We start from the raw sequence: 12505 nt of genomic DNA, 5'->3' as shown, positions 1-12505 counted from the left end.
TTCTCCTTCTGAGACTGGCTTATTCATTTACCACGGGTTCTGATTCTACCCAAGTGACATAATCTCATTCTTTACAGCTGTATTGTATGTACAGTTGCATTCTGTGTGTACCCCATGTTTTCTCTATCATTCATCTGTTGATGAATAGCTAGGCTGATTCCCTGGTGTGGCTTTCTGATTAACTACTTTCTTGCTATCTGTGTCCCTCCGCCAGCATAAGCTCCAGGAGGGAACTGGGAGAGGACTTTGTTTTATGTTCAGTCATATCTTTTTTTAGTGCTTGAAGTGCCAGGCAGAGAGAACCTCAAGAATACCAGCCACCAGAGAGAAAGTCAGCACATAGGGATGTGAAGAAAATGTCATTTGTGATGGAATGCAGTGCTGAAAGAAAGTCCATGATGATATCATCTTAGTTTATGTCAGAATCCTGTGTCCTTGTTCTTGGGCTGGTGTCTGTGTGCTGGCAAGTGTCGGAACTCATACATGATTTCCTCAGGTACAACTTACCTGAAAGGCATAGGAAGTATGGTCAGCTCTCAGCCTCAGTGGAAACCCACATGAAGACAGGCCTGCAGACAGAAAGACGACCATAGGCCATATGGATTGTCTTTAGAACATCCTTAAGCATCATTTATGAATAGAATGTCTTCATTGCTCTTGTATTCAAAACCAGTGAACTTTTCTATAAAGCATAGAGGCTTTGGGGAGGGGGACAGTGGGGGGGGAGTCAGCTATTTGTGTGACTATGCTTTAAAACAGAAGGTGGAGGACAAAGGTTTTGCTCTTTATTCTCTCTCTTTGTGGTCCAGACCAAACAGCTGGAGTCTAGGGGTGCTTTGCTGAGGGTTGGCATGAATTATTAGCCTCAAATGATGGCAGCATAGGTACTCACTGCGCGAGTTTATAAGTCTGCTAAAAGGCAGTGAGTTGTTCTGACTGAGGTAGTTGCTGAGATGTCATTAGACACAGTATCAGTCCACTTTGCTTCTTAAAAGAATCACAGACCTTTGCAGTCACCTCCAGGCAGTGGTTGGACTCTAAGCTACTTTTCAACGTAGTTATAAAGGTCATTTAAATAGCCACATTCAAATATTACTTTGCCACAAGACATGAAAGGACTTTCAATGTGTTGTTCGCTTCTGAGTCAGCCTTGTTATGTGGCCCAGGCTGGTCTCAAATTCATGATCATTTGCCCCAGCCTCTCAGGTGGCACCTGGCTAGGATATCAAAACTTTTGGATAGTTACATCTGACTGACGCCCTGAGCCCACCCCAGTGGAGCCACTTTTGCTTCATAGAGAAGGAATTCTTGCCCAAGTGTCCTAGCTTCATTGCTGTTACTGTTATAAATAACTTGAGCCAAAGCCACCTGGGGGAGCTTACAGATCACTTTACAGTCCATCAAGGCAAGACTTGAAGGCAAGCCTGCCTGCTGTTCAATACAGCGTTACTTCCATTCCGTGAGGGATGCTGTTTGTTGGCTCACAGAGGCTCATGCTTACCTAGCTTTCCTATACAACCCAAAATCACCTTCCCCGGGAATGGTGCTGCCCATAGAAGGCTAGGGCACTCCTAGAGAAACTGGCAATCAACCACAACAGTCCCTCGTCAGACGTAGACCAATCCCGTTTAGGCAGTTACTCAAGTGGACACTTAAAGCCAACCAGGACACCAAGTGAAAGGTAAACTTCGTGACTCCTCAATCTAAGTCTTTTCCAAAATGCCATTTACTTGGCTCTTCTGCTGCCTGAAAGAGGTATCAGGCTACTGCCCTTTCTGCTGATGATATTTCTCCGCTAGTTTGTCTGGGATGCGTGTTGATTTTGTGGTACTAGGGATGGAACCCAGGCTTACCACTGTGTCATGCCCCCTTTGCTTAATGTTCTAAGACAGGCAGCATCTTGATGTGTATAGACCAGGATGCTCTTGCACTCACCATCCTCCTGCCTCGCCTCCTGAAGAATGACTCTCTAACATGAGTAATATGCTTGGCTTCCCACAAAGACTTTTTGAGTGACTAGTATGTATCACTTGGGGTTGTATGTTAAGGTGCCGTAGTCACTAACACTGAACTCCAGGAGAGGGAAATGATATACATGTAAAAGATGCTTTTACACAGGTATCTATGTATCTGTGTGTGTTGCCCTGGCTCATACTCTGGCAAAATTCATATAGAGCGCGTATCTGGCTTGTGCAGTGTGAGCCTAAGAGCATTCTTGGCGATCAGTCTAGTTGTGCAGATTAGCTCTCATCACATCTAGGACTGTGCAGACATTATGCAGATTTTTCTGTAGAAAATACAGAAAATGAGTATTTAAGATTTGCGATTCACGAAACTCTGCCAACATTGGCTCACTATATGTAAAACTTCAGTCATGTTTACATTGTCTGTGTGTATGAATTTCTCTTGCAGGCTGTTCCGTACTCCAGAGAATTTAAGCAGAAATATGACTACTTTAGGAAGAAATTAAAGAAACCTGTGAGTAATCAGCTCTTCCTAAAGCTGTTTGAGTCTGTTTCCGTCACCAGTTACCTCACTGAGAACAGCCTGTTTGTGACTTGTATATGTATGCTTCCTTTTTTCACTGACGTCTGGTCCACCCAGATCATCAGTCTGAATTTTCTTTTTTAACAGAAATGGTAAGTGGAGATTAACTCAGGAATACATAACAAATCACCTGAGGGGCGATTTCTTACATGATACATTTTAAAGTCATATTCTTATGGAATAGAAAATAACTCAAGACCAAAGTCAAGAAATCTGGGGAGGCCACAGCAAGTTACATCTCTTTATGTTTGGAGGTGGAATTTTAACCATATAGCATGCATATTTTAACATTGAAGTTTCAACATATAAGACTTCATAGTGTTGAGCCCTAGAGTGGTTCTGATTATTATTATTATTATTTCTGTTGTTGTTGTTGTTATTACTAACAGTTTGCAGCCAAGAGGCCCTGGAAGGTTTTTACAGGCAGTGCTGAGTCACTACTGTGTTTACCCTTGGCGTGCCTCCCCACCCCCAACCTTACGTCTCTGTGCTCATTACATCCCTGGTGTGGATCTCAGTTTTGCCTCGGTTGGCTCAGAAACTTGATACCTCTGGGCAAGGAGAGTGTGAGCCCCAGCATAACTCCTCCTTGGCTTGAGGTGGCCCACCCCTCTCTGCTGTCGCTCAGAATCCTCCTCCCCACAGATCTTCATTCATTTATAACTGGAGACTCTTTGCCCTCAAAGCTCGCACTGGAGCATGCAGCTTCTTTGTGAGGCATCCGCGTCCTCCCCCTCGGCTGATGCCCATCTAGGGCAAGGCCAACCTGGACCTCATCCTTCCAGAAGGCCATCTGCACCCCTCACCCAAGTGCTGGGTCACACTCAGTCAACTTTGGGTCCAGGGATGTTTCACCCAAACTTAGCAGGATGAGGCTCCCACTCCCCACGGCGGCACAGTGAACTTGCAGGCATCACGGGCCGCACATTCCAGCTGTAGTCCCTACCAAAGATGAGACTGATTCAAGCTTGCCTAGAGCTGGAATCAAACTTAAAAGGTTTGATTGATTACCTGGGAAAAAGTCTTTCTTTCTTTGATTGAACCAACATTCCAAGATGCCTGTCGAAGAAGTACCCATGCCTTACATAGTGGTAAGGACGAGTTTCTGGACTCAGCCGATGCTCTCCTGAAGAGCGGCTCGGCCTGAGCAGCTCTTCCTGGATGCTTCCGTGTGCCCCATCTTGGCTGTGAGATTCTCCGTAAAGGAGATCTCAGTGGAGGGTGCAGGCTGCCCACTGTCTCTACCCTCACGCTATTTTCCTATAAGGCAGGGCTCTGTGTGCACAGGTGTGGGGGGGGGGGTGCCGTATGATCATGGACTTCTCTTTCTGTCTTTCGTCTAGGCTGATATTCCAAACAGGTTTGAAATGAAACTTCACAGAAACAACATATTTGAAGAGTCCTACCGGAGGATCATGTCTGTGAAGAGACCTGATGTCCTGAAGGCTAGACTATGGATTGAGTTTGAGTCCGAGAAAGGCCTGGACTATGGGGGCGTAGCCAGAGAATGGTTCTTCCTGCTGTCCAAAGAGATGTTCAACCCCTACTACGGCCTCTTTGAGTACTCTGCCACGTAAGTACATGGAGGACGTTGCAGCGTGTGGCCTCCCCTGCAGCTGGTCTGGCGTCCTTCTTAAGGAAACCATAGTTAAAAGACAAGTAATACCCATTTGAGATTTCAACTCCTCCGTTCCTTAACCCCCTTACAAGTCTAAAAACGAGCTTCTGATCCAGCATGGTGAAGTACTGTACGCCGCCAACACCTGAAAGTGTTCAGTTTGTCAGTTTGGCTCGCAGAATTGAAACTGAAAATATATTGTGGCATATACGTAATTAATGGAGGGAGCAGGGAAATCTTCACCTGAGACGCCATTCTGATTTAAGGGAAGGGTTGTTAGTGTCCGAATTCAGAGTCATGTGACCCAGAATTGTTTCTGAAATCATGCTATGTAAAAGACAAGTTATGAGTGTTTTTGAAGACCCATGCTTGGGACACAAAGGACAATACATAAAAGAACAAGGCTGCGCCTTACACAAGGATTTCATCGTTTCCCAGCAAGGGAACTGAGGCAGATTAAATTGTTGCTGTTTTTTTTTTAAGCAAACATTAGGCTCCTTTTTCCTACAGACTGGGAATGGTCAAGAGCTTGAGGCTGATCTTGAACTCCCAGTAGATTAGTTGATCTTGGCCAAAATAAAAAACACAGAGATATTTACTTAGCATTGTTCCAGTGTGGACTGCAGTCGGCTGCTTCTTCATCTTCCTCCTGGTACCTGTATCGTAGGGCCCATTTGGAAGACTGTCCCAGGACAGTCAGTTGATGTGCCAGAAATCACGTTGGTTAGTAGAAGTTCTTAGTGAGGCTTCTGAGAGAGTCCTCTGCTAACGCCACTGAAGTTAAAAGTAGAGTAGGAGCCGGTCCCCACATCTCCAAGATACTTCCTAGAAAATCAGTCTGTGCTGCCGAGGTGAACGCCCCTTGTCCTCATGATTGTAAGACCAGCGCAACCACTGAGTGTGCCCTGGGGTTTGCGTGGTTGAGATGGCCATGTTCTTCTCCCCAGGCTCTTGAGATCAGGTAAACCGAGTGTTGGACCTATAGGGAACATTCCCAAGTCAAAAGCTTCTCAGAGGAATTACCTTTCTTTGGTCACAGAAACCATCTACAGAACTTGTGTCCTTGAGGATGTCTGCATACCCTTTTACACTGTGCGCATTCTCATCTTCTCAAGCTCTCTGGTTGACTCATTTGCAGTTGACATTGTGTATGTGTCTGTCTGTATGTATGTGTTCATGTGTGGAAGTACACAAGCACTTGTGTACACTTATGTATGAGGACCAAAGGACAACCACGGGTACCCCCGCCTTGTGTTTTAAGACAGTCTCTCACTGGCCTGGAACTTAACAAGTAGCTAGGCAGCCAGAAAGCCCCCAGGGATCCATCTGTTTCAGCTTCCTCAGCCCTGGGATTACAAATGTGAGTCACCACCACAGCACCCAGCTTTTTAAAATGGTGTTCTGGGGATCAAACTGGAAGCCTTCATGTTTGTAGGTCAAGTATCTTATGACTGAGCTATCATGCCAAAAAATGACATTTCTACAGACAGAAATTAGGCAACTTCTAGCAGTTTCCATATGTCACCTGCTCCAGTATCCTGTAACTGTCAGTGACAGAAACGGGGGCTTATCAGATGGGTTGAATCCTATCCGTTGCCACAAAGTCCCCAAGGCTGCAAGTAGTGGCGTGATGTGAGGCAAAGGAAAAGTTCAGCCTCTTGCATTTCTTTCATTCTGAGTGTGATTGGACCTCCCTCTTTCCCTCCCCAAAGTGACAACTACACGCTCCAGATCAATCCCAACTCCGGCCTCTGTAACGAAGACCACCTCTCCTACTTCACATTCATTGGAAGGGTCGCTGGCTTGGCGGTGTTTCACGGGAAACTCTTAGATGGTAAGTTACTCCAGAGCCTCGTGGTAAGAAAGGAAAGGCAGCCCTGTTTCTAGAGCTACCATCCAGCGTCTCGGCCCATGTGTAGATAACAAGTGAGGGCATCACTGGTTCTCTGTAGCTGATTTTTGTTTTTCCTTCCTGGAGCTTGAACCCGGAACCCTACACATTCCCTGAGAGCCCCAGCGTACATGTGTTATTTTGCCGTTTTCCTGTAACACTGACACAGTCTTGGGCGCTGAAGACAAAGCATCCGCCTATACTTATTTTTTAACTGGTCAGAGTGATGCATAAGTCGTTCCATATGTTTCTTTCAGGACCCCTTTCCTCTAGTGAGAGAGAGCAAGACTCAGCGACAGATGGAAGAGTTAATTGAAAAGTTAATTGAAATGATCTAATCCGTCAGCAGCCTGCTATTGCTCCGTTTGTCCCCAGATCGGTTTTTAATGATTTCAGAGTAATATGATTACTCAGCTACGCCCTCAGCCCTAGAGTGTCTTCTGAGGTAGACAGAACAAATTAGCTGTGACCTTCTCGAGAGGAACTAGAGAACTCCAGAGTATGGGAAGGCCTCAAACCTGCATCTGTACCAAAGCCTGTCATACACATTTCTTACAGACTTGGCAGTTTCAAAAGCAGTGCCCTTACATAAGAGAACACTACAGGAATCATTAGTGAGAAAAAAAAAAAAATCACTAGAAAACAATTTTGTAAGACTTGGGGGTAAAATGGCCGAAGACAACATTTCAGTTACCGAAGAGAGGACTAATTTGCAAGGGAATTTGGCTAATTGCTTTTGTGGAGCTTGAGCTATTCTGGTAAATAATTGATGGACCCTACAAGCTTTTCTTTTAATATACTTGTATCACTAATGGCTAGCTAGTTGTGATGATCAGTATTTTGTTTTGCCGAGGGGTGATGGGTGCTGTTTCTGACTCTCTCTGTCCCTGTATGCGTAAGGTGCGTGCTGCTTTTGATTGACTGTTCAGGTGCCTGTGCGCAACCGGTGCTTGTTTCTGATTTCCTCTTCGTGTGTATACAGTAAGCGCTTCTTGCTGACCCTCTCCATGTGTTTATGTATACAGTAAGCGCTTCTTGCTGACCCTGTCCATGTGTTTATGTATACAGTAAGTATTTCTTTCTGACTGTGGCCATTGTGTGTCTGTATACAGTAAGCGCTTCTTTCTGACTGTCCATTACGTGCCGCAGCTCATTTTTCACTTCAGGTTCCTCCTTCTCTTATGTAAGCCTGCTCATTCCCTCCTACGTGCTGAGAGCGTCAGCTCGTTCATCTTCCGTCAAGCAAGAAGACACCGTTAGTTGCTTTGGGGGAATGTAGATATGTGTAGACTGTGGTCCTGACCCCAGTGACCTCATATTTAATGGAGAAAAAGAAAGAGAAGTAGAATTACAAAAAAAAAAAAAAAAGAAAGAAAAGCAGACAGCAATGATGGCATCCCTGCTGCAGGGACACAAGAGTTAGTCCCCCTGGCTGGGCAGGAGGAGGCACAGACGCACTTTACCTCGGGGCTGAGTGTCACAAGCCTCACAAGCCAGGTTCATTTCAGAGGCACCTGGGCTGGCCGGCACTCAGCCCCACGGTGGGAAGATGGAGCAAGGCTAGGGTAGATGGGAACCTGGGTGACTGAGGTGGTTTCCACAAAGGGGATCACATGTGTCAGGAAGCCACAGGTCTTCAGTTCCTTCAGGGCACAGGAATGGCCTGCTGGCAAAGCACACTCACCCCCACCACCCCACCCCCGTCAGCATCATGCTTTTGCCTCACTGAAGTGTGCCATCTGTGGCCCCGGCGCTACACTAAGCCAAAATGAAGACGGCTGCAGAGGCCTGGGGCCACATCTGGAGACAAAGGTGCAGCCTTCCTGTGGACAGGCTCCTAGGAATCTATCTCCCTGATGGGGTAGCCATCTCGGCCATGGCCTCCCCATGCCCTTGGCAGCCTGTGTGGACAATTGCACAAGCCTGCACAGGGCCTCTGTCAACACCAGTTGTCCAGGAAGTGGCACTGAAAGGCAGGTGGAGCTTGCCTGGCTTCGTTGACTCAGCACTGCCCTGAGAGGAGTCCTCCTCTGGACAGCCTCCCGGAGACAACCATGCTTGCATAACGGCCCTCTGCTGACACCGGTTCTTCTCAGAAGCCTTTTACCACACACTCCTGCTTGGCCCGGGGCTTGGTGGTGCCACCTGGAAGCCATTTTAATCTGCTGCTAACTCAGAACAGAAACCCCCCTCCCTCCACACCGCTGCTTCCTCAACCCTCCTTCCCAGTTTTATGTCTGCTGCTATAGAACATCCTTACAAAAAGCAACTTGGCGGGGAAAGGGACCTTATTCAGCTAGCTTATAGTTCCAGGTTACTGTCTGTCATTTGGAGAAGTCAAGGCAGGGACTCAAGCATCTGGTCAGATTACCTGCACAGATAAGAACATGGGGAGAATAAACACATTCTTCTCTCCAGCGTGATCGGGTTGCCTTCCTCGGGGGTGATGCCTCATGTAATGGGCTAGATAGTCCTACAGCACCCAGCAATTGAAACAGTCACAGATATGCCCACAGGCTAAACTGATGTAGGTAACTCTTTGTTTGTCTTCCTGGGTGATTCCAGATCATCTCAGGTTAGCAGTTAAACCCATCTGGTATTCCTCCTCACTTGCTCCTGGATTACTCTAAAAGGCCCTTGATCCTTCAGTCATGACCTCCTGTTCATGTGCAAAGCAGTTTATTCTTTGATTTCATTTGCCGGCGCATAGCGGTGTCGAGGACTTAAAGCTTAACTAGTTTTTTGCCGCATTGCAGGATTCTTCATCCGACCGTTCTACAAGATGATGCTGGGGAAGCAGATAACCCTGAACGACATGGAGTCTGTGGTGAGTACAAGCGGCGTCACATAGCCACCGCTGGCCGTACTCACCATGTGGGCGGATGTCAGGAACCGTATTTGCAGTCCCAGCAGCTGTTAGAGGCACAGCCACCCCGAGTGAACAGGAGGGAGGAATTGCTCGCTTGAAAGTTAATTGATCCTCTATAATAAGCACATTACGGTTGGTCTCCGAAAAGCACGGTGCTTACGGTGGGTACGCCCAAGTCTCAGCCCCCACTGCGTAACCAGCTGAGACCTCATGAGCACATCAAGTGCGAGGGGCGCCTGAAACCCCGTTGTGGCCTTGGTCGCCATCTGCAATGGGAAAAGATCCCACCTTCTGTTTTCTGCCGTCAGAAAAGTGGTGGCGGTGAGGCCAAAACGGTAGTCACCTAGACGTGTTCATCTCAACAGGAAGGAATAATTGACAACTCCAGGATGGGAACGTGAGGATTGCCTTGTTAGGACCTCCAGGGGGTGGTGCTCACAGGGTACAGTGCCCACTACTTACCTGGACTGGCCATCCTTGGACAGGAAAGATGTCCTACAAAACAAAACGTGCCCTTCTTTTCAGAGTACACTTCCGTGTCTAGCTTTCTCTGCTTACCTATCCTCTGCAATATATGTGTGCGCGTGCGTGCGCATCCCCCGCATTTTTGTCCTCATGGAGGAATTACAGCTCTGCTCTCATGCGGTCACCTGAGTTAGAAAGCTGTGCATCCCACGGCCTCACTGGCACATGGCCCGTGCCTTGGGCAGAGTTGAGGACGTGAGTAAGGCCCATGAGACCAGCCAGCATTCACCCTGTGCTTCCGCTCATCCCCGCCAGAGAGGAGAGGCGACTGTTGTACTCTGGGCTTCTGTGACGTGTGCAGACCTGCTGGTATCTGTTGTCTTAGCTCGGTTGCACTTTCCCGTCCAGCTTCCCCTTTGTCAGCGCTCTCTGCTTCCGCTGTACTCTCCTGAGGAGGCTAAGAGAGCAGACATTGCTTCTGTCCCTTCTCCCCATAGAGGAAGGAGGTTGGGATAGGGTATCACTGTGTAGTCTAGCTTGGCTTTGAACACACAGTCCTCCTGCCTCTACTTCAAGTTCTGGGATTATAGGTGTGCAACACGGGCTGCTCCAGAAATCGCTCTTACGGCCTAAGTCTGTGGTTTCCATTGGCCACTTGTATTTGGGGGGAGGTGTTGTTTATTTTATAATTTTAATTAACGTATATTGGGAGAGTGATGCATGCAAATGAGTGCTGTCATCCACAGAGGCCAGAGGCATCAGGTTTCCCCCTGGAGCTGGAGATACCGGTGCTTGTGAACTACTCATGTGGGTGCTGGGATCACACTCGGCTCTGCCCATGAGCAGTACCTGCCCTTAACCACTGAGCCCTCTCTTCAGCCTCGGCCATCAGTCTTCTAAATGTGATCTTCATATTATCTTTGGTCTGTTCTGAGCAGAGGGGACCTGGTGATCTCTCGGCTACTATTTTCTGAAACACGGCCCTGCTTTTTGCTTAAACTAATAGCCAGAGTACACTGAGGAAACAGGGAAGGACAGAATGCAAAATGTGTGCTGTTTGCTTAGAGCCCCATCCTGCCTGTTCTTCAGTACTCTCACTCTCAGAAGACAGGAAGTCGGCGTGTTAAATGGACCTGAGCCAGGCATGCTGTTGCCACGGACTATGTAGCTAGGTTATAATCCCAGCTCCTGGAGGCTGAGTCCAGAAGCTGGAGACCACTGTGGGCCAGACAAGACAGCCTGAGCAGTCCAGCTGTTCTAACTGACCTTGTAAGCAGGTGGCCTTAGCCATAGAGAACAGGGAACAATACAAACACTGTCACTGCCCAGGAGGTCTTGTGTTTTAAATTTGTGGGGAGATGGGACTAGAGAGAGGACTCAGGGGTTAAGCGTGTGTGTTGCTCTTGCAGAGGACCAGAATGAGGTTCCTAGCCTGGCCAACAGCCAGCTATAGCCAGCTATAGCTCCAGAAGATCTGACTCCCTCTTCTGGCTTCCACAGCACCCGAACACACGTCCACAAACACATAGACGTAAAATAAATCTGTTAAGTAAACAAGTGGAAAGTGCTTTTGGTAGAGCCAGCTCCCTGGACACTAAGCAGCATGGAATTACAGAAACACAAGATTGTTGGTAAAGGAGCCAGACAGGTTTGGGCTTTGAAAAGGAGTGCTCACATTTCCTCTCCGTGTTTTTCCTGCAGGACAGCGAATACTACAATTCCTTGAAATGGATCTTAGAAAACGACCCCACGGAACTTGACCTCATGTTCTGCATAGATGAAGAGAACTTTGGGCAGGTATGTGGGCCCGGCTCCTCTGCTCTTCAACAGCGTTTCCTTTGGCACAGCACAGCCAGGCAGAAACAGCCCCGTAGACTTCCAGCCAGTCATTAGCACCACCTTGAGCAGCATCTGACTGGCCTGCCAGCTCACCAAGTTCTCCATCACAGCCCTTTCTGTTTTCCCTGCAGAGCTAGTACATTCTAAACGATGCTGGGGTCTCAACTGGCACCCCTAATCCTACAAGGCAGCCAGGCATCTTTAACTTGCTTTCAGAATGGAGGTTCTTCACCGAAAGCAGTGCCATGGTTCGCTTTAGCAGGGTCAGCATATGGTCAGGAATGGGTGACACTGGGACCTTTCCCTCTGCTTTGTGGCTCTATCGGTAGGGCAATGTGGCTCTTGCTGGCTCAGTTTGAGTTCGTGTGTGTGTGTGTGTGTGTGTGTGTGTGTGTGTGTGTGTGTTTGTGGTTTCTTTGGGGGAAGGTTGTTTTTGTTTCTTGGGTTTTTTTTGTTTGTTTGTTTTTGCTTCTGTTTTTTCTGTTCTCTCCCACATCTTCATCATAAAAGTTACTTCCAGAGTGGAAGGAAGTCAGCTGGCCAGGATTTTTGTCATTATTCTCGGGATCTAAGGCTGTGTTCATGTTAAATGGGGAAACATGGGTTTGGTTGTCCTCTAGTGATAGTATTTTCTGGGAGGTATCTTCACGGTGCTGCATGTCAACACAAAAGCTCAGAGATGATTCCAGGCTCCGCAGGGCCTCAGGATGGACTGAGTAGAGCCTGCTGTAAGGACTGCCTTGTGGAAATAGACTTGTTCTGCATTGGTTGAGGGCCTATTGAGTGTGTTCTCCGCCAACGAGACACATGTCTGTGGCTAAGACTGAGAGGTAAAGCTCCCTGGCTTCCCAGGTTAGAGAAATCTTAGAGGACGCCGGAGAGAAGACATGGTTGCATTGAGGTGGGACGGGATGAGTAGAGTGGGGGGAGGGAGGGTTACAGATTGAGGCCTACATCATGTGAATGTACTGTTTTACCCTCATTCCATGTGCTGGAGCAGGGGGCCAGCCCTGAGCACTGCCAGTGGGAAAACCGGGAGGGATCTGTATTGTCCTTCCCAGTGCCAGAGAAGATCACTGGAGGATGTCCAGCCCCAGAGAGAAGGAACCTTGCGACTTTTATTTAAACGCCTCACGAGCAATCCCTCTTCTCACACTGTGTATATGTGTCACACCTAAGAACCCCACAGGCAATGCCTGCTGATCCCGACTGGGGACCTTGTCACAGGGCAGGGAGGGGGCAAGTCTCAGGCCTCCACCCAGCCTCAGTTCCCTCT

The 12505-nt window shown here is 47.9% G+C and overlaps 1 protein-coding gene across 11 annotated transcripts in view; it reads left to right on the top strand.

Moving 5' to 3' along the window:
• The window catches only part of Nedd4l (NEDD4 like E3 ubiquitin protein ligase), a 317780-nt gene that overhangs the window by 292851 nt on the left and 12424 nt on the right, over positions 1–12505 (top strand). For all 11 annotated transcript variants that reach the window (XM_060377163.1, XM_060377162.1, XM_060377161.1 and 8 more), the window contains 5 exons: positions 2413–2478; positions 3891–4120; positions 5878–5999; positions 8813–8883; positions 11092–11187. In XM_060377163.1, coding sequence (XP_060233146.1) covers positions 2413–2478; positions 3891–4120; positions 5878–5999; positions 8813–8883; positions 11092–11187 — 585 coding nt within the window. The remainder of the gene's footprint in view (positions 1–2412; positions 2479–3890; positions 4121–5877; positions 6000–8812; positions 8884–11091; positions 11188–12505) is intronic.

The sequence above is a fragment of the Meriones unguiculatus genome, chromosome 2 (assembly GCF_030254825.1).
Source record: "Meriones unguiculatus strain TT.TT164.6M chromosome 2, Bangor_MerUng_6.1, whole genome shotgun sequence".
Classification (NCBI taxonomy): domain Eukaryota; kingdom Metazoa; phylum Chordata; class Mammalia; order Rodentia; family Muridae; genus Meriones; species Meriones unguiculatus.
Note: the sequence above shows the minus strand (reverse complement) of the source record. Positions and strands in the feature narration are given on the sequence as shown.